The sequence below is a fragment of the Panthera leo genome, chromosome B1 (assembly GCF_018350215.1).
Source record: "Panthera leo isolate Ple1 chromosome B1, P.leo_Ple1_pat1.1, whole genome shotgun sequence".
Lineage (NCBI taxonomy): Eukaryota > Metazoa > Chordata > Mammalia > Carnivora > Felidae > Panthera > Panthera leo.
Genome location: NC_056682.1, coordinates 104,511,222 through 104,533,199, shown reverse-complemented (window position 1 = coordinate 104,533,199; position 21,978 = coordinate 104,511,222). Strand labels below are relative to the sequence as shown.

General features: G+C 36.9%; 1 protein-coding gene across 5 annotated transcripts in view; it reads left to right on the top strand.

Moving 5' to 3' along the window:
* Nucleotides 1-14,035, top strand: part of SYNPO2 (synaptopodin 2) — a 207,678-nt gene extending 193,643 nt beyond the window's left edge. For all 5 annotated transcript variants that reach the window (XM_042935626.1, XM_042935625.1, XM_042935627.1 and 2 more), the window contains one exon: nucleotides 10,420-14,035. In XM_042935626.1, the coding sequence (XP_042791560.1) occupies nucleotides 10,420-10,956 (537 nt within the window). In that variant the 3' untranslated portion in view covers nucleotides 10,957-14,035. The remainder of the gene's footprint in view (nucleotides 1-10,419) is intronic.
* Nucleotides 14,036-21,978: the final 7,943 nt, after the last annotated feature.

Here is a 21,978-nt window from a genome sequence, read left to right as displayed (position 1 = left end):
GATTTGTTTTAGGAAAAGTATCTAGGGTATTATGTGCAGCTAAAGCTATATTCAGACACTTAAACACATTTTAAATAGGCTTTCCAGTGTAAGTATTAATTTTATACTAAAATAATGACTCTCCTTTATTAAGTGCTTACTATATGCCAGACACTGACAGTTTTCTTTACAAAAACCTTCCACAAAGTCAACAATTCATCTATTTTGTACAGGATCAACATCCTTTGTTTATTGTGGAAAAAAAACCCTTTTTTTTCCTCTATAGAAACATGAAATGTGAACTTTTAATATGTTATTCAGACTTTTACTGTTCAAATCTTCTGTGAAGAGAAAGCCTCTGTTCAGAAAATATTTTGAAATGTGTTTAAAAGATTTTATTTTTACGTTCAAGCCAATTAAAGTAGACTTTTATGAAAAACATATTTAAGGCTTTTCCCCAAGAAATACAAAAAATCAAAATGTCAATTCCAGCTCTGTAAATAGAATACAGTCTATATTAGTAGGATTATTTTCATAGGCTATAATTTCTAGAATGGCATGCTTCTTTTCTGAGGATAAAGGAGAGCAAGGGGGTAAAACATTGTGGTGTAGTTCATTTCTTTTCACTAGTAGATTTAATGCCTTAAAATTATTTTGATAAAATTTTATTACCTATTACTTTAATTTTTAAATTTCCCTATACAGACACATAACAGCTATGTGACCTAGGGTAACTAATTTTTATGCCTCAGTTTCCTCATTTGCAAGATGGAAATTATAGGGTTGTTGAGAGGGTTAAATGAGTTAATAGAAAAAATTGCCTAGCAGTGTGATTAGTACATAGTAGAAACTCTATGCGTTTCAGTTATTGCAATCATGGCTTCTAAGATGGAAGGGACCACAGAAGTGTATGTACAAATTCCTCCTTAACATCGGTCTTCATGACCTGAAGTTGCATGTGGTTATTTTTATTCTTTTATGACAGAGGGTTAAGAACGATCAAGAAGTCTGTATTTTGGCCCACCCAGAGCTAGCAGAGGGGTGAGGTCAGTGCGTGTTTCTGGTCAGCTCTGCTGCCTGCGTTCTGGCTTCTGGCGGGAGCGAAGCAGTGGCTGGCACAGCAGTATCTGAGGCGTGTAGTGTTAATGCCACTTCAAAGGCAAGGCTCCCTCCTATTTTTATCCTGGGTCGGCAGTCTGCCTATGCAGTTGCCTCTTGAACAAAAGGTTCTGCCAGGTCTCTGACACCTTTTAAGACCTCACAGGCTCTTCTCACAATAACAAGAATAATCACCATTTGTTGTGCCAGGTGGCATTTGATTTCTAAACGAAATCTCTCCCCTACCCATAATCTTGAGACCATAGCCAGAATTATTACCATTTTACAACCAAGGAAAGTACTACGGCTGGAGAGGTTGAAGCCTACGTAGGTCACAAGAGGCAAAGGCTGGACTCCCAGGTCACTGTGACATCCAAATACACATTCTTTCCAATATATCATGCTTGCTTCCATTGTCATTTATAGCCCTTACCCATTCTCACAAAGGAATTTCCTTCAAACACAAAATAAACTTTTAAAAAGTGTATTGTTTTAGAACCCAGATTTAATCTAAAAGTTAATCTGAAATTAATCAAGATAAATAGTGGCAGAGCCAAGATGAGAAGCACTAGAGACAAGACGGTATCTCTTTTTTTGATGTCTATTTTATTTATGGAACTATCTAAGCAATGTATTTCTATTCAATAATATGACTTATTAGTCTTGATTCTTTGCACTATTCTTTTTTTTTAATGTTTGTTTATTTATTTTGAGAGAGAAAGCCTATACCAGTGGGGTGAGGGGCAGAGAGAGAGAGGCAGGGAGAGAATCCCAAGCACGCTCCATGCTGTTACTGCAGAGCCCAATGTGGGGCTCAAACTCAAGAACTGTGAGATCATGACCTGAGCCGAAATCAAGAGTCAGCTGCTTAACCAACTGAGCCACTCAGGTGCCCCTCCACTATTCTATTTTTTTTTTTTTTTAGTGTTTTATTTATTTTTTGAGAGAGAGAGAAAGCAAGCAGGGGAGGGGCAGAGAGAGAGAGAGGGACAGAGGATCCAAAGTGGACTCTGAGCTAACGGCAGCAAGCCCAATGCAGGGCTCGAACTCATGAACCATGACCTGAGCCAAAGTCAGAAGCTAAATAGTGCCCCAACCCCTGCAATATTCTTGATGAGAAACATAATGCTGCCTATTTTTGTCTAAAGATACAGGCACTCTCCTCCATTTTTTAGATAAGAGAGTGCTACAACAGAATTTCCAAAAACTCCACTGGTGAAGAAAATTTAAGATCCTCTTTAGAAAAGCAGGTTTCAGGGAATATGAGTTACAGACTATTTAATTAAGAGAGTAGAAGAAAAATGACCTTAATATTCTCCTTATCCCTTGATGTCGAGGTTGACTATTTGTAAATCATCTCAAAGGAGCATTTATCCTACATTTAAAGATCTCTAGATATAGGAATTCTACATCTTTATGGAAAAATATCTCTCCTGTTAACCTGCTTCCCTATCAGGAAAGTTAATCCAAGACTCCTGAAAGCTAGACGTGCCCCTGAGAGATTAGTTAGTAGAAAGTGCCGTTTTCTACACCTGCTTGCAGTCTCATGATAAATGGTAAATCAACTTTAAGCTTTCTCTTCTACAATTCTAACTAATCCCAATGTCCATTATCTTTTTCTTCTTAGGTCTTACCTTTTAAATCCTGTAAATGTATTTTACACTCTCTTTGGGATTCATGCATAAAATTCTATGACTTTCCTCATCTGGGGAGTCAGAACAGCTTAAAACCCCTCACATTTGCACTGACCTAAATGCAAATGATTTTACTTGCATGTTAAAATCTTCTACCTGTTTGGAAAAATCAATGTTTGTAAATATTGATCAATCCTATTTGTTTTGACAAACATGGCTTGGTGTGCATATTGGTGTGTGTGTAGTGAGGGTGGTGGGGATGAGTCTATGTGTGTGAGTCCATCACCACATGTAACTGATGTGAAAGGGCTACATCTTGGGCATGACCTAGAATTTTTGTGAAACTAACCAAGTTTCTTGGATTTAGCAGTCTGATACAGAAACTTCATTCGTTCAACAAATACTTACTAAACATCTACTTGCCAGGCACTGTTTTAGGTCTAGGGATGTCTAAATGAATAAAACAGAATAAAACAATAGCTCTTACATTCTAGTGGGAGGAAGCACATACACAAAATGATTAAATAAAGCATTTATTATGTTAAATAAGCATAAGTCAAAAGGGAGAAATAAAACAGGGAAGGGGGTAGGGAATTTTGAAAGAGAGAGACAGACAGGCAGACAGACAATAGCCAAACAGTGATCCAATGATATTTGAGTAAGGCCTGAAGGAAATGAAACAGAAGTCATACTGATGTCTGAAGTACTATGTTCCAGGCTGTGTACCAAGCAAATGTAAAGGTCCTGAGCCAGGAGTGTGTTTGGTGTGTTAAAAAAAAATAGCAGAGGCCCATGTGGCTAGATCCAAGTGAGAGGGAGAGAGCAGGAGGAGATGAAATCAGAGACGTGAGGAGGGGTGGGGCCAGCAGACTTTACAGGGTCTTGTGGGTCAAGGAGAGGACTTTGATTTTCCTTTTTGAAATGAGAAGCCATGAGAGGATTTTAAACAGAGGACTAAGTGACATAATCTGGCTTAGGTTTTAACAGGATAATTTTGGCTGGAACCAGGGAAACCAATTAGGAGACCATAGCAACAATCCAGGCAAGATTATGATGCTTCAGCCTAGGATGGTGCCACTGGAGGCATGAGAAATGGTTGCAGACTGGATGTATTTTAAAGTCAGCACTGACAGATCAGGTGTGGAGTGTAAGAGAAGAGGGAAATGTCAATAATGACTTCCAAGATTTTGACGTTCACGAACGGGAAGCTGGAGAATTCCTGGTGCTTTCTTCCATTCATGTGCCTCTTGATAGTCCTCAGCTTTTTAGAAATTCTTATGAATGATTGTAATTTAAAAAATTTGTTTAATGTTTTCTTATTTTTGAGAGAGAGAGAGAGAGAGAGAGAGAGAGAGAATGATCGGGGAGTGGGGGGAGAGGGAGAGAGAGAGGGAGACACAGAATCCAAAGCAGGCTCCAGGCTCTGAGCTGTCAGCACAGAGCCCGATGCAGGGCTCAAACTCACAAGCTGTGAGATCATGACCTGAGCTTTAGTTGGTCGCTTAACCAAGCAGGGAGGGGCAGTGAGAAAGGGGAGACACAGAATCTGAAGCAGAGAAATTCTTACGAATGATTTAAAAGGCAAATGAACTGTCATTTATTTCTGTTTGCCTCTGTTGGCGTTTGCTTATGATAAAGGATATGTTTGTGATGAATATTTACTGATCATGTGTTTAAGAAAGTTGTTGAAGGAGTTGAAATAACATTTGTCAGTTGGAGACACTTTCGCTATGAATATTTAAGCAGGAATTCAGTCAAGAGAATTTTTTGGCTTTCAGGGTTTATAGTATGAAATAATTTGAACTTCAAAATATATCATATTAAACTTCTTTGGCTTCTAGGGCAAAATAATTCAGTTGCATTGGTTTGGAATTCACTTCATTGTCCTAAGTAAACCTCAGACTACACTTCTTTTTTATTTATTTAAAAAAAAATTTCATGTTTATTTATTTTTGAGAGAGAGACAGAGTGGGAGCAGAGAGGAGAAGGGGCAGAGAGAGAGACACACAGAATCCAAAGCAGGCTCCAGCACAGAGCCTGATGTAGGGCTTGAACCCAAGAACTGTGAGATCATGACCTGAGCTGAAGTTGGACACTTAACCAAAACTGAGCCACCCAGACACCAATATTTCTCTTTTAAATGTTAAATGTTTCCTGCCAGTTAAATTGATCACTAGACAGTTTGATAAGGAAGCTAACTAAACTGCTTCATTAACTGCTTTATGTGGATAAATCAACATTTAATTGACATGAGAAGTTGGTTATGTTACACTAAGAACGGCCCTCAGCAACTCTGAGCTTTGTAGGTGACTTGAGTGTAGAGCCCCTTGTGTGTCTCACTTTCACATAAAGGGAATGTGTCTAAGTGTGATGTATTCCCTGTATCCTGGCACTTGCTTGTTCTTGTGACAAATGGAAGATGGCAGCATTAATTCATCCAAACCCAATCACAATTTAAATAATTCTTTCCAAAATTTCTAAGATTTCATTTCATTTAGCTTGCTTGGATTTGCATTTTTATAAAAAAAGAAGTTTTCTCAAAACAATTTCATTGCAAGTATAGTCTAACATTTGATTAAGATCTCTGGAATGAAAACTATGTGTGTCCAACTTCCCCACTCCAACATGTACTAGCTTTCTACCCTTGGGGAAGTTACTTACCTTCTTTAAGTCTCACTGTCCTTGTCCTTGTCCCTGAAACTAGGGATAATAATAGCTCCTACTTCATGGGGTTGTTTTGAGGATTCTATGAAATACTCTATGTAAGCCAGTTAGTAGACACCTATTGACACAGAGTGTGAGCTGTTAATATTGGCTACCATTAAAGGCAGAGGTAGGAAAATGCCTCCTTTGTGTTTAGCCTTTGGTGGGAATATATATATATAATTCTTGAATTCAGTGGGTATCTGCAGTTTTTGCTGCATGCATTATATTGGACTGGCTAAAGATTAGCATGTTCTTTCATGTGTTGAACACTTAAAGGACCTACTACTCTAAATAAACACAGTTTGAATGTTCTACATGCAATGTCCACGGTGCCATCTGCCAGATGACAAGGCCCCTCAGTCAGTTTAAATGATGTCTTCATTGGTTTGCCTTTGGTGTTTGTGTTTATGTATCTAAATCTACTTAAGAAGATAAAGATATTATATCTGAATTCACCTTACCTAACGGGAGGAAGAAGGATGCAAAACACTTGAGAGAATGACCACCATAGATGTTATTTCTCCTTAGTTTGAAAATGAGGGATGGCTACAGGATAGTGAAGGAGTCCAAAGAGGGTGGAAGCAACTGGAAATATGTGAAGAAAAGACTGTATAGGAGTAGAAGCAGATGTATTTTACGCTTTTAAGATCACTGGGGTAAAGTTATGGGAGGCAAAATTTGGTTCACTATAAGGAGGAAGTTCTCAACAGTTAAAGCCTAAGGATTGACCAAGATGCCATGAAAACAAGTAAGTCCCCTGCTCCAGAGCAAGGTCTGAGTGAGGTATAAGGTTTCAACTCATAAGACTATTTGAATTTCTTGGAATTAATTAGAAAAATTTTTTCATTCTATTTTTAGCCTAAATTTCATTTTTAAAAGAAAATGAGAGAAGGACTTTTGTGGTCTATTGAAAATGATAATGTGATATAATAGGATATTAAAGCAAAAGTTCCCCCAAGGCCCTCATATACAGAGATGCTGCACTCTAAAGTCTGATTTGAGACTAAACTATAAACTCTACAAAGAACACGACAGGAAGCCACTCCCACAGTTCTGGAACCACCCAGTCAGGTCTAGGTTATTATAAGGGATCAGAGTATGGCAAGGAGAGAAGATTTCATGAGGAAGACTTCTGGCTGCCATAAACCACAGGGTGTATGTTTGGAGTAGGTGGAGGTGAAGGGGTCTCCACCCCTTTGAGAGAAGAATTTCATAGTGGCTTCTTACAGAGTTGAGATGAGATACCTGCATGAGGACAGACAGGAGGACAGAGTGTATTGGGGTCTGACACCCTCCCAAGAAATCTGGAAAGTGAGGGATGAACTGAAAATTTGTTTTGGCAAAGAACCAGGAAATCTGCTGCTATACCTCCAAAGGCAAATGATGTGTGCTCCCCCATGGACCACAGCAGGCCAGGAGTGAAGGAAAGCTGGATAGGGTTGTCTTGGGTCCTCTTCAAATGGACCCTTGTAGCGTCAGCTTCCTAGGGGATGCAGAATGAGTCACAAGTTATCAGCCAACATAGGGATGAGTTGGCATGAATTGAGGACTACAAGCAAAATGTCCCCACTGATAAGAATCTTCAAAGATCCCATGAAAGTTTCCTCATCTGGACCTACCTGGCTCTGAGAGTGGAAAGCCAGGTCATGATGTTATCAAATCAAGTAAAATTTCTCTTCTGCTCTTTTTCTCTTCTCCATCCTTGTACTCTAAGCCCAGGGAGCAAGAAGTCCCAGTTAGTAAGCTGGGGGAGGAGAGGGAAAAAAGCATGGAGAAGCCAACCACAAAGCCTTCCCTGAAGGAAGGAGGTCTTTCTGAAACAGGAAGAGATTTAACTCGAAATTGAGATTGGAGTTTGTTACTGCAAGGGATGGAATATTCTATTTTGAAATAAACTAGTTTGGGTAACCTAACGCGACCACAGGACTATTCCTAAAAGAAAGCAGAACGCCACAGTGCCTGCTAAATTTTCACCTAGTGACAGTGGAAAAACGTCTTTAATTAAAAAAAAAAAGGGGGGGGTGGCAGGAGACAAAAACAAAGAAGCCGTTTGGTGATACAGCAGACATAATGCTCATGGAACATATTAGGTACTGTTAAGTGCTTGCATATCAAAAATTTTAAGTTCTTCAGATAATAATACAACCCATGGTGGAAACAACAACCAAAGATCTAACCCATGTTATGCTAGGATTCTACCATCAGACATTCAAACTCCAGAATAGAAGAAACACCTCTGTTATTTTCAGGTCCCTTTGGCCATTTCTGGCTCAGGGTATATCATATGGCTTCCTTTAGCCAGGCAAGCAGAGAACAGCATGAGCCTTGGGACAGAGAGCAGGAGGAAATTGTACCAAGGAACAAGATGTGAAAATTGCTTTGGGGAAATATGTTAAAATTAGGGGTTTGCATGCAGGCAGGGACCAGAGGACTGCAATATTTTAGGCACAAAGAGAAACAACAATGTACCTAAAGAACTGTTTATGCCACCTCTGTGTCTCTGTGACAATTTGTGAGTTATGTGCTATTGTTGGCTTAAAGGACTATGAAGGCATGTTTGTCAGTCTGAGGAATATGTAGAAAAGCAATAGTCATTTTTCTCATTGAGGTAATTGTACTCTTCCTTCAGGACCTTCACTATATTTGGCATATGTGTCTTCTACAGGAGATTTTTTTTTTTTTTAATTTCAACGCTACTTAAAATTTTTCCTCAGAAAGCCTTGACTTAACTCTTTCAGTATCATACCTCAGAGTTCTACTTTTTGCTCACATGTTCAACTGATGAACATTTATGCCTTAGCTGAAAAAAAAATCTCTGATCTCTTTGTTATTAGAATATCATTCAACAATGTTTTTGAACTGATTTCTGTTAAGTTTCCATTCTTCTGAAGATCTTCAAGGTAAGAAGGTGAGAGAAAAAATGGACAATAAAATTTTCACTTTTATCCAGTGTTTTGGATGTCCTATCACTGAAATGTATGTGTCCATTTGTACATAATTATTCCACATATATTGATAATTATTTCCTTTTGTACTCATTAGCCAGTGATGTTGGTCACCTATATGTATATTCAGGATCACCTCCTAGATTTCTATAGAGTCTTAGATCCCTTTATTAACATCCTTTCAAGTCTCTATTGTTTTAAAGACCTGACTAAAACAGGTCCATGAGGTGTTATATCTGATCAAAGATCACAAAAAGCAGGTATCACTGGAATTTGAAAACTTCACAGACTCTATAGACCAACGTGTTCTCTTTCTTCCATTAGTAAGGACAAAAGGGAGACATAGACATATACCATGGGAGACCAGAGCTAAATATTTCTTTATCATATTGAATGGTAATACTTCTCACAGTTTAGAAAATTCTCTATTGATCCTGTCAAGATAGGTAAAGAGTCTCTTCTCTAAAGTGACCTTCCATGATTGACTACCTTGCCACGGCAAAGCTAAAAACAGTACTTTGTTGTATGTTTCCTGAGGGCAAGGACTCCATTTAAATCATCCTGGTATTTCCAGACTCATAGATGAATGTGCCTGGAAAATATTAGGTGTTCAACAAAATTTTTGTTAAATGAATGAAACCAATGCATAAATAATGTGAAATGAAAATCGAATCCAAGATGGTGACTAAAAAATGGCTTTGTTCCCCCTCCCTGATTATATACTCCAGAGAACTATTATTAGATCTAGATTAGGATAAAGAGATTAATGAAAACAAGTTTTTGTTAGGATTCAACCATTATTACTGAAATTTTAATGGTAAAAAAGAGAGAGGCCAGATTCATTATATTAACCTCCTTATTCTTGATATGCAAGCCAAGAATGAACCATCTACCTTCTTTGTGTGTCTAATGGGGAAAAAAAAGCAAACCTTTTGAATCTAAGACAGTTTGTCAAATCCAGATGTTGGTGTTCACTTAAAATTTAAGAACTGGTTAAGAAAGAAAAGCTGTTGAAGCCATTTATGAAATCTGGATGCATTTTTAAGCGTGGCAGTGCTTTTTGTTACAGAAACACACAATGTTATATAATACTTTCAACGTTGACTCATTTCCCGTAGGTGTACATTTGCCACTTTTTGCCAGAAGTTTGTCTAAGAGGTTTCATGCAGAAGGAAATGTGTGAGGAAGTCAAGTAGATAACTAGTCTTCAGGGTTCCTAGAAATACAGAAGAGGCAAAAGAAGAGAGAATACAAGAGTTTCCTATAAATTATATTTCTTCATACTGACAAACCAAATATTTAACATACACAAGGGGATGTTGCAGGGACACAAACTCTCAAAGAAATAAGGGATATAATATGCATAAAAGGAAGCAAAATGCAAATGAAACAAGTGGCAAGAATGTTTCTTTGAGATATGGGCAATCTCCCATGCATAGGTAATAAAGATACACATAATCTTCAGCACTGTATTAATAGATTTTGAAAAGAAAAAGACCATCCACTCCATTAGATCAGCAATGTTAAATACAACTAAGTAGCTCTTGGGATTTTGTTTTTGTTTTTGTTTTTCCTGTATTTGGTGGACCAAAGTAAGATAACAGATTGAAAGTCACTTGGGAAAAGTAAAATGCCCAGTAGTTCATGGCCTGTTTCTGGGGTAGTCAATATGTTTTGTTTATTTTGTACCAGGAAAACAGGACCTGAATAAGGGTGGGCTGTGTGTGTTGATATGAATATGTTGAGGGCAGATAAGTAAGGGTGGCTCCCAGTAATAACAGAGTCCATGTGGTGGTGGTTGTGCCTAAGAGAGATGGTAGTGATTGGAGCTATGAGTTTAGAGATGGAGAGCAACAATGAAGTCCTAAGTGAAGACCAAGTCCCAGACCAGAGATAATAATACACCAGACAGAAGCAGCCTATCTTGGCTTTAGGACTAAGCATTTTGGAGATTTGATTTTTACAGGCTAATGATGTTCCCAAGATTACTTTGGAATAATAGTCAATCAGTACAAACAAAAATGAATGAGACATACTAACATTTTCATTGTTTCTAGGAGATTGGACACTCCCTTTCTCTTCCTGGAAGACCAGTCCCACCCACCATCTCCACAACATCTCCTTGGATATACCAGCCTGCTTATAGCTACTCTAGCAAACCAACTGATGGGCTAGAGAAAGCAAACAAGAGACTAACTCCTTGGGAAGCAGCAGCAAAGTCTCCTCTTGGTCTAGTGGATGATGCCTTTAAGCCCAGAAACATCCAAGAATCCATTGTGGCAAATGTGGTCTCAGCAGCTCGGAGGAAGGTGCTTCCAGGGCCATCAGATGATTGGAATAAGAGACTGTCCTGTGTTCCTCAAGCCCAGAAGGCCAGTATGGGCTCATTCGCAAGGCAAGAGTATAATGTTGCATCCTTACCTGATAATAATATGCCCACCAACTCCCAATATGGTTCACAGGTCTCATATGCATATTATAGGCAGCCTTCCAGAAATGATTCTGAAATAATGTCCATGGAAACTAGGTCAGATTACTGTCTTTCAATAGCTGATTACAACTACAACCCACACCCAAGGGGATGGAGACGCTAAACATGAAGCTTAGAAGAACTATCATGTGTCATCTGTAATAGTAGTTTTTAAATGTTCCTTTGTAGGACTTTTCACTTTTCCAGTAGATTTAGATGCACTTTTGGTCTTGGCTTATTCTCAGAAGTCATTTTTTTGAGTTTGTGTGTCTGTGTGTGTGTGTCTGTGTGTGTGTGTGTGTGTATGCACATGTGAGTGATCTCTTCCTTGCACATGTGAGTCTGCTCATGATAGAGAATTTCTTAGAGGAAAAAGTTAATTTTCTGCCTTGATGTGCTGGCAGGTATATCTAATTCATAATCTTTATTATCTTTATTCCATTTATTCCATTAATATGGGGTAGTCTAAGCAACTAAACACTGCTCAATGAAAGCGAAATTGTGTATATTCCCCTATGTGTCTTAGACCGGGAAGGAATTAATGAAATATGATGTACTAATTGTCATTAGCAGTAATAGCAAGGAATATAATGTTGGAGAAGTTTTCAATGAGAGCATGCCATTGAATGATAATTATTTTTAAAAAGGATTTCCTTGATGTTATTTTCAGAAGTTCTCTGAAACATTTTCAAAAATCCAATGAAACTGGATTTTTTTTAGATTTGAAATATGGGTGTTCTCAGAAAGAAAGAAATATTTAAGAGTAAGATAACTATACAACTCAGAAGGACTTTTGAGGCAAATTGTGTAATGTATGGGGAATAGAAAGACTTGAGTAGAGAATTTATTTTTAATCTATTTAAAGCCAGCAGCCCAAGACCAGAATAGACTCTGGGTTCAGGTATCCTCATTTGTCAGATGGAAGATCAGATTATTTAATCTCTTATATCTTTCACAGACCTGATATTCTGGGATTCTCTCATTGGTAGAATGGCCTTTGGTGCATTATTCAGTTTTGATGTTCATTATATAAATATAGGATTAATTTAGGAGTGGGTTAGCTCATCAGTGTCACTACATGTATAATTAAAGGTCCAAAAGGAATTGTTGGGAGACTGGTTTTGTGCTACGTGTTACATGGAGTGAGGGTTGATGTGAAGAAAAAAACTATTAATGGATTTAAGGAAGTGGTAGATGGATGTGTCTGTTATTATGCAACTGTAGGTCATGACCATTTATTTAGTTAAGGAAAACATGCCGCAGGAGCCTATGCAACAAGTAGTGTTTCTTTAGAAGGCCATCATTAGGATGTTCAAAGGAAGCTGAACAGCTGCTTGGTCAATTTCATGACCCATGCCTTGTTAGCACGACCATGAGACAATCAAACACCTGCTCCTTACTGCCAGATCCACAAAGTATTCGGTACAAGGAAATTCAAAGCATTTGACATCATAAACAAGAATCGAGAGGATTTTAAAATAAAAAAAAACATTTTGAGTATTCAAAACTTTGTTAGATTTTTAAATGTGATTATTTTGCTTTGTTTGACCTTTTAGCTCTTGAACTTATCATTATAATGGTGTCTTTCACAGAATAAAACTTAAAAAAGAAAAAAATTTCCAGTCTATTAAGTGATTCCTTATCTTGGAAATAGAAGATTAAAAGTTTGAAGAAATTATAAGTTCTTTTATTGATGGATCCAACCAGGTACTAATTTGTTTAGTTAAAAAGAAAAGATAAATACTTTCTAACATTATAGTGCTAAATTTTCTTAAATTTATATGCTGTTAATTCTCTCAAACTATAAAATATAATTATAGACTCCTAAGACTTTCTATGGCATCCTACAAAATAATGCCTGGTATATTAGTCAGCAAATTCTCAGGAATCCCCCACGTTAAAGTCTTATTTGCTTCAAACTTAATTATTTTGGCTGAATCATTCTAGATGTCACTGTCTTAATCTAAGGGTCATTTAGCAGAAAACACTGCCTGACAGGATCAGATCCTATATTGTTGCTTTCTTTTATAAATGCTAGAAGTGATTTCCATTACTCCTAAGATTTAATATACTCCAACTCCAAAAACTAATATACATTATATTATTCACTAAAACTTCCACTGGACTCAAAATAAAAAACAGATATTTTAAACTTAAATATTATTATAATAAAACAGCCATTTCCCTTTTTTCATGTGCTAGATCAAAATTATCATTTGTTTGAAGCTATCTGAATTTATTGTAGACATCAAGAGAAAAGCAATACATGGCAGGAAAGTTGTTCAGTCTTCGCTCACAAAGAAATGAACATCTCCTATTCTTATTAGAAATTGATGTTTCAAGAAGTCACACTTTGCAGATAGAATTCTGCAAAGCAAAAGTGCCAATGTCAAATCATCACAAAACGTACTGTGGGTATTTATCTCCAGGTTACTTAAAAAGAAGTAGCTAGATTGCAAGCTGATGTGTGAGACGGGAGACCTGCCATGCTGAGATCTGATTCCTATGAGTAAGAAACCTTGAATCTATATGATAAAAACAGCATTTTTAGAAGAGCTCTTGCTTATAAATATATACCACATTTGTTAAGACAGTTTTCTACTACTAGCAATCACATAGGTAGACAGAGTTCCTGTTTTACCATGGATTAAAAAGCATGCCCTAAAATATTACAGTATGTCAGTCATAGGGACACTAATTTTTCACCTTTTCTCCATCTTGAGTTTAAATACCACATCACTGCATGTGTGTGAAGTGTCTGCTATTAAAATGATTTAGATTTTGTCTAGTATCTTGAATTTGAAAAACGCATGGATTCTAGTCCACTTATTTCTGAATATATCTCTTTTATGTTCTGGCACCATCACTCACATTGGAAGAGGCCACCCTGTTAGGGCTCAAGCATATATATGTACTAATGAATTGAAACTTTGGATAAAATATTGTATCAAATAGGCTTAGCTATTATAATTAGAGAGGAACTGTAGAAATATTCATTTTTTAAGAGAAAGTAGATTTTCACATTTGATTTCTATTCAAAGTAGAAGTATCTACACTGTCCACACTTTTCTATTAAAACTGACTAGGTTCTCCTACTAATTAGATTGATATTTCCAACTGTGTTTATCCCAAAAGACTGTATTTGAAAGCTACATACTGAAAATCAAAATTGTATTAGTAATAAAAAATAACTTGAAAATCAACTTAAAGAGTGTTTTCATTTTTCCTTATAAAATATTATTTGAATTAGTTTTCACCCCAAAGAAATTGGATTTGATATACTCTAACTCCAAACGTTGACATATATTATTATATACATTATATTATTAATTACATTATTATAATTATATTACGTACATTACATTACTAATCTTATCTACTACGTATTTTTAAATTTTAATTTCCATAATATAAGCTTCCAGACACATCAAAAGAATTTTAACATTTTAACTGTTACTTAAAAACTTTAATAAAAAGCTTCCCTTAAGATATGATCAACTTGACATAAGTTGATCATAATACATAAGTAAACTAAGAAGGTTGGGATCCAAACATAAATTAATATTATTATTTACTAATTCTTTCCACATATTATATTAAAAATTAGTCATAAGCACAAGCACAGCCAATGTAATATGACCTGATAACATGTTGGTTGTATTTGTAAAGTTGCTCTGGACTCACTCAGAGAATCTATCATGTTTGTCATTCCAAAAATGGCTCTTCCTATATAATATTAAAACTAATCAGCTGGAATGTGAGCTCTCTGGTCAATTGGTATCATACAGCACAGCTTTTTCATACTTTATTTCTTTTTTTTTCTGGTAAATTCTGAATAGAATGGCTGTTTTTGACATTCTGATTATATATATATGTGTGTGTGTGTGTGTGTGTGTGTGTGTATATATATATATATATATATATATATATATATTTAAAGGGCCAGCACAGGTAACATACTTCAAAAATGAGGACTGTTTTAAAGATTAAAATGACCTAAGAGTAGTAACACTATATTGTCTTAAGATACTAATGCCATAGAAAACTCCCCTTTTTTCTGAGGAATTCCTAGTGCTTTGTAGACTATACATTTCACTATACATTTCAAAACATACTTAGAAGTAGGTAATGTTATTTCCACATAGAGCCAATAGACAGCCTGAGGCAAGGAGAAAGAGAACACAAGAGAGCTGCTTCAAAACTAGTCAGTTTCCCCACTCTCTTACTACCAAAACTATTTAGTACAAACCACTCCCCTTTCTTCAGTGGTTCTGGAAAACAAGATTTGTGACTTCTGAAATTTAATCGGGCAGTGTTTTCCACGAAGGGGCATTTCATTATTTACAGCCTTATAAAATGTGACAGTTTATATTTCTGGAAAGGATCTGGCAATCTCTCTATAAAAATCAAGTAATTACATAAAAGGCACTTAAAGAGGAAATGCCTCCAAAGAATCTCGCTGTGGTATTTTTCTTATTTCTAAAGTTATAGTGAAGATTTGCTATATGGTGACTTCTTTTTCTTTGACATTTCTGTCACCAGTCTTCATGAACTTTCCTCCACTCCCATCTCCCCCCAAGAGGAAAAAGCTTCATTTACCTCTTCAAGGATTTCAAAGTTTATGTTTCTTACTTGAGAGTTTGAAGAAGCTTTATAAAGCATGACGGCATTACCATGAAGATTTGAATATGTGTGAAGTTTGCCCTAAATTACCATATAAATTATAATGGGGTATGTTGTAAGGACCAAGGGCAGGCCATCCCCATGATGGGTCACTTTGGCATGAAGATTATTTTGAGTTAAAAGCCATAAAAACCCAGCAGATTCAGGAAAAGCTCTTTACCTCCCCTTCAACTGCCTAAAAAGAAATTAGACAGAGGACCAGCTCCAGGAAGAGATTGATCACCACAGATAACTACATTATAATATGAACTAGAGGCGGTAAACAAGAAGGAATTTAATAAAATCTGTTAAAACTCTTCTCTATGTCCTAAGTATGTGTTAATACTTATTGACTAAATATTTACTCTTTTTCATCTTCCTGTGAATTTCATTCCTTCCTTTCAAAGTCCCAACCCCCGAACCCCTTCTCCTAAGGTCAGAATGACAGAATACTTCATTTTACCTGTCTTTGGAATTTCATGCCTATGTGGCATGAATCATTTTGATTCTTAGTGCAACTAGAAGGACTTGGAAAGGCAGAGAAAATGTCTTCCTCTCCAACAATGTAGACAGAGGCAAAATCTTATTTAAGCCCAAATCGCCCTTGAAGAACCCTGTCTACATTACTATGAACTTTCAGAGGTAGAGATAGGATTCTCTCTAGCCTTTTCTTCAGCACCATCTTTTCTAGAAAAAAATATTTATTTAGACAAGTGAGCTATAGGTGAATTCTGCAGGGATATTTCTTCACCACAGCATGTATTGGAAGGTAAAAATCCATCCTAAACTAGGGAAGGTACATTGCAGTGTCCCTACTCCCTCTTCTATGGAGCAACCGTTTCAAAGCAGTATAGAAAACCAAAACGGAAGTTAGCAGAAGCTTTGCAGCTCCTGAGGCTAATCTTTGACCTATCAGGACTAACTTCATTTCAAGAGATTGACGTGGTAGTTGTTCCTGTTGATCTACATGTTATTCATATCCCAGATTTCTGTCAGACTAGTACATAACACGGAGAAGAATAATATTTTTAAAATAAATAGAGGGGAGAGGATTGCATATTCTCCTATAACTTGGTATTATTTGGGCCTTTATGCCACTTAAATGTCTCTTTGTCCTTGATTTCGGATGATCTCTCTCTGATTTCCATCTACAGTGACTACAGCTCTATTATTAACAATACGAAATGCCTGTAATTTCTTGAAGTTGATAACTACTAGAGGGCTGATAAGAGGAAAAAGAACCCTGGTTTTGTGATAGAACAGCCAAACTTCAATGCTCAGCTAAGCCAATCCCCATGTCCAGCATGAACTTGAAAATAACCAAATAAGATGGCAGAGATTTCATGTCCTGTACGGTTCTCCAGTGGTGGTGTCTGAAAGTCATTTCTAATGGAGACTCAACTGGTTCTTCCACAATATGTTTGCATAAGCAAAGTATCTGGGTTTCTCATCTTGCATAAAAAAGAAGACATTAAGAAAGAAATAAAAATTTACTGCCTAAGGTCTAAAATGCTATCATGTAAAAAATGTCCAGAGGTATGAACAAATTCTATATATATTTTGCCTGAGGAAGTTTCAAAAGAATTTGTAACGTTTTTATTTCACTGTTACCCTGCTATAAAAGTATTCTTAAAACAAAGCACATTAAAATTGGTCCATTCCAAGATTAAAAAAAAAAAAAAAAAGAAGTGATATATATGTGGGGTGGGAATTTTAGCCCTAAGTATGAAACAAATATTTTTACCACCACGAAGACATTGATATTTATGGCACAAATATTTCCATAAAACATGTGCATTGCATCCACCTTCAGAAATCTCCCTTTAGGCATTAAATTCCCCTTTTCCCTCAGTTATTGTTATTTGAAGTAATCAGTGATAAAATTAGAGCTTTCATGAAGACATCAGAATTAAAATCAACAGGCAATGCTTGTTCTGATTTTTAATTTCTCTGACAAAGGGAAACATTAAATTTTATCAGTGTGAGCAGCCAGTAAGTTTAATAACATTGAATGGCATTTGTGTTCCTGTCTTGGCACAATGAATATACCTAGAATTGGATTTAAAGTGACAGCAATCTCAAAACCCCTCCCCAAGTGGAAAGCATATATAAATAGGCTCACCGCAGTCTAAGGCTTTTAGACTCTTTGCAGTTTAAGAATAAAGGCCTAGAAGGGAGACTGGTATATCCCAATCGGTGGACACTTAGTAATTTCTTGAGAAAGTACTACTTTTGACAGAGGCGCATAAAGCCCTTCTATTGGCAGCTCCAGAAACTGCTGACAAGGGGACATGGATTCATTCATCAATCAATCCGCAATCCTTTATCATTTATCTTTATTTTTTATCATTGTTCCCTACCCAATGTTTGATGTGGGATATATTAGTGAATAAAATGTTTCCAGGGAACTGATAGCTCTAAAGGAGGGTCCAGTGTAAGGAGACCAGAACACTGATAGGATTATACAGAGTATCATGAGAATAGCAAAAATAATCCAACCTTACGTGTGGGAGGATCCTCACAGAAAGCTTTCTGGAAGAATTTATGGCACAGTTATATCTTAAGGCTGAGTAGAAGTAACTGCTAGAGGTGAGTACAGCCAAGAGCAAGATTGTACTCCAGACAGAGGGGGTATACTCCAGGCAGTTCTGTGTTATCCCCAGATGCTAAGGTGAGAATCAGAAAGCAGTGGGTTTTATCTTACAGGGAAAGTTCAACTTTTTTTTTTTTTTTTTTTTTTTTTTAAAGGCCAGTTAGTAGCTACTTTAGGTTAGAGAACCATATGTTTTCAACTCAACTCTGCAAAAGCAGCCTGGCCAATATGAAATAAGTGAGCATGCCTTAATAAAATGTTAATTATGCACATTGGAATTGGAATTTCATATAATTTTCACAAGTCATGAAATATTCTTAAAAATTTTTTCAAGTGGTTAAAAATGGAAAAACTATTTGTAATTCACTGTCTGTACAAGAATAGGTGTTAGGCCAAATTTAGCCCTTTGGCCGCAGTTTGCTGATTCCTGCTCTAGGGCAACAATGGGGCACTACTAAAGGACTTTAAACAAGGAGTTGGCATGACCTAGCCTTCTTGGTAGGAAGTTTATTCTGGCAGCACTGAGGAAGATAGATTTGAGAGGGCAGGACAAGAGGAAAGTAGGACACAGAGCTGTCTGGTCTTCCCATGTGAAAAGGCAGGCACGGTCTGCCTGCTAGAACACTGTATAATAAATCGTCAACCCTAGTTTACCCCAAAGTGTCCCTTCCCTCCCCAATACCACCTGCCCCTCTCTCTGTCACCATGCCTCCTCCTCCCACCCCCATCCCAAGCACACACCGTGGCTACCAGCTGGCCTCCTTCAAATTCTGCTAACAGAGCAGAGAATGGGGAACTTTGTCAAAAGAGTGACTCCCAGAAGCCCACTTCCCTAATTTCTGGGAAGGTGGTGATGGCTGAGTGAGTGCTAGGAAGACCCAACCTTCCTGCAAGCGATCAATATGTGCCACAGATGCAGTCGCAATCTTTGCCAACAGTTATTTTCTTGTTGACAGGAATAATAGTCTTTTTTTTTTTTAATTTGCATTTGACAGATGAAGTGATGCCATCTCAGAAAACTGAAATGATTAGCTTCTTTTCCTGTAGCATAATTGAAAACTTTGTGCTTGCTAAATAATCTATATTTCAAAGTATTTAAAATTAAACATGTGACAAAAATGTTTTGGAACGAAAAATTCTTTTCAAGAGATTAAGAACTAAAATCGGAATATCTTAGGGAGGTTTTCAAAATTCACTGTTCAGTGAAAAGGACCTCCAAAACAACCTCCAAAGCTGAAAGAGCCATAGGACTGAAGAAAAAGGCCAACAAATCCAGCTTGACAAGAAATGGTTTAGGAAGGAGACTTATGGACAGAAGTCTGTCTTATGTGGCTGCAAGACTAGTAGATGTCCTTAATCCCAGTAGATCTCAACAACCTCACCTCCCATAGGACCTGCTTTTATACCCCTAAAGACTGGGGAGTATGTGCTGGTAGACACCCTGGAAGAAGATGTTCGAGAATAGTTGCTTGTCATGGTCACATCTCCAGAGCACACCAAGGACATTATGCTCCAAGGATGGACTTAAGGGGTATGATTAAACAAAAAGAATGTGTGTGTGTTGAGTGGGGGGAGAGAGGAGAGGACTGTCCTCAAGAAGGCTTCATGTCATCAAGTACTCATCATGGTAGATTTGTCCAATATGGCATCAGTCTGGTTCACACACTCACAGATTATTAAAATTGGAAGGGGACCTAGTGACTGTGTAATGAAATACAGGAAGTATTTAAAAAGCCAAAATAGTGTCAGGTTTTTTTTTTTTTTCCCTTCAAAGATGTGTTCTTTCTTCAAAGAACAGATTACAGAGCTTTTTAAACTAGATTTATGATGGCAGTATTATCCTACCATTGGTACAATGCCATTTCCAAACATTAATGTTGCTGTATTATCAATTTCACTTTAAGATCTGAAGACACTTGATGTTTATGGACGAATGTTATGATGTTCCAGACATGGCCCATGTCAACATCCCCTTTTCCTTCCTGTCTTACAGACAGAGGTGATGTCATTGGCAATTGACGGGATAGTTTTATGTGGCACTATATCATTATCTCCATTCTGAAATCCTTCCAGAAGGAAGAAACATAAAGCAAAGAAGAACATAGTAATGGAAGATGTATAATAACATGTACTTCTAAAAGAGCTAAGCAGAAAAAGCCAGAGTTGACTACAATAGCAACTCATTCTAACTAAAGCAGCTATGTAATCTGGAAATTGCCAGCCTATTATATCCACACAAATAGTTCAAGCGCAAGAATGATGTAAAACCTTCCAACAGGATGATATGTGAAAAATTACGACAAACAGAAATTTGTAAGAATTTAATTATTGTTGATTTTCAAAAACAGAAAAAATATCAGAAAGAGTATCATAAAAACCAGACCATTCTGCCACGTAATCTCATCTATTCTGACTTCATCCTATATGTCACTCCAAATGAAACTTCCTGAATATAGCAAGGTGGAGATTTGCATGGGAGACTTAGTTTTGCTAATCCACTTTATAGAAATTATTACAAATCTTAGTTAAATAATTAAGGAAAAACTTAAGTAGAGATTTATTTCATATAATTTACCTGAACTGTTATTCTCATTTACTGCATTTATCCAATCACTCATCAGGAATGTACTATGTACTTTTTAGGTGTTAAGCATTCTATAGTAGTAAGAATGATGATGATGACGATAAGGGTAATGGTAATGACAGCGATGACGGCCACTCTTTATAGGCACTCGCAATGTACCAAACCCTATACTAAACACTTCAACTCTATTGTTTCACTTAATCTTCCTAACTTTTTGCAGTTGGTGCTGTTATTATCTATTTTACATTACCTGTTTTACAGATGAAGAAACTGAGACACAGACACATCAATAACTGTCAGAGTCCCACCAGTAGAAATTGGTGGATCTGGAATTTGAATTGAATTGTTCTACAGTCCATTCTATATATACTCCTCTATATGCACATGATAAAAAAGATGTAGACGGCATGGTGTCTCCATGTTTGGGCAACTGGATAGATAAATTTATAACAAAAGAAACATTCTAAGGCATATAAGGGATCATTATGCTGAAAGGGACCATAGAGATTATCTAGTCCAAACGCTCATTTTATAGAAAGGAACTTTTGTCCAAGCTAGGACAAAATGGCCAATGTCACCCAATGGAGTGTGGAAGTACTTTACTTTTTGTGTTACTCCCCAAGTCTAGGTCCTCATCACCTGTCACCTGAATGATTAAAATAGCATCAGTCCATGTCTCTCTCTGCCTCCAGTTCCATCTTTCTACTATCCTGATTATATTCCTAAAACTCATGTCTCTAATGTTGAAATAAAGTCTTCAAAGTGCTATTCTCTTCCTTCTTCTTGACATCCCAGCTTTGTCTTATCAGGCATCAGTCTACCCTCCCAGCTCCACCTCCCACCACTACTCCAGTTGCTCAACAATCCATTTCCACAATCCTGCCGTTCTTGTTCCTTTCCTTATTTGTTCGAGCATACCCTTACCTTTGTCTAAATACCCTTCTTTCCTATCCTATAAACCTGTTCGTCCCTCAAGAAGCAGCTCAGATATCACTCAAATAAGCATTTCATTCTCCAAATTACCAGTCACTCCCTCCTCTGCATTTCCATAATACTTCACTTACAATCAATGTTAGAGACAATGACTTGCTCACCTTTTAGTCTAACACCTAGTACATTTAAAAATGAGGGACATTGACTGAGGAAAGGCAAGGATAAAAGCAGGAAGACCAACTAGCAAGCTCTCACAGAAGTCCAGGTAAACAGCGGTTAAAGTGGAGTCACTAGAGTTGGAAGAAACACAGATAGATTTTAATTCTATTTGGGAGATAGGCTTACCAGGTGGAAATGTCTTGAATGTGGACGGT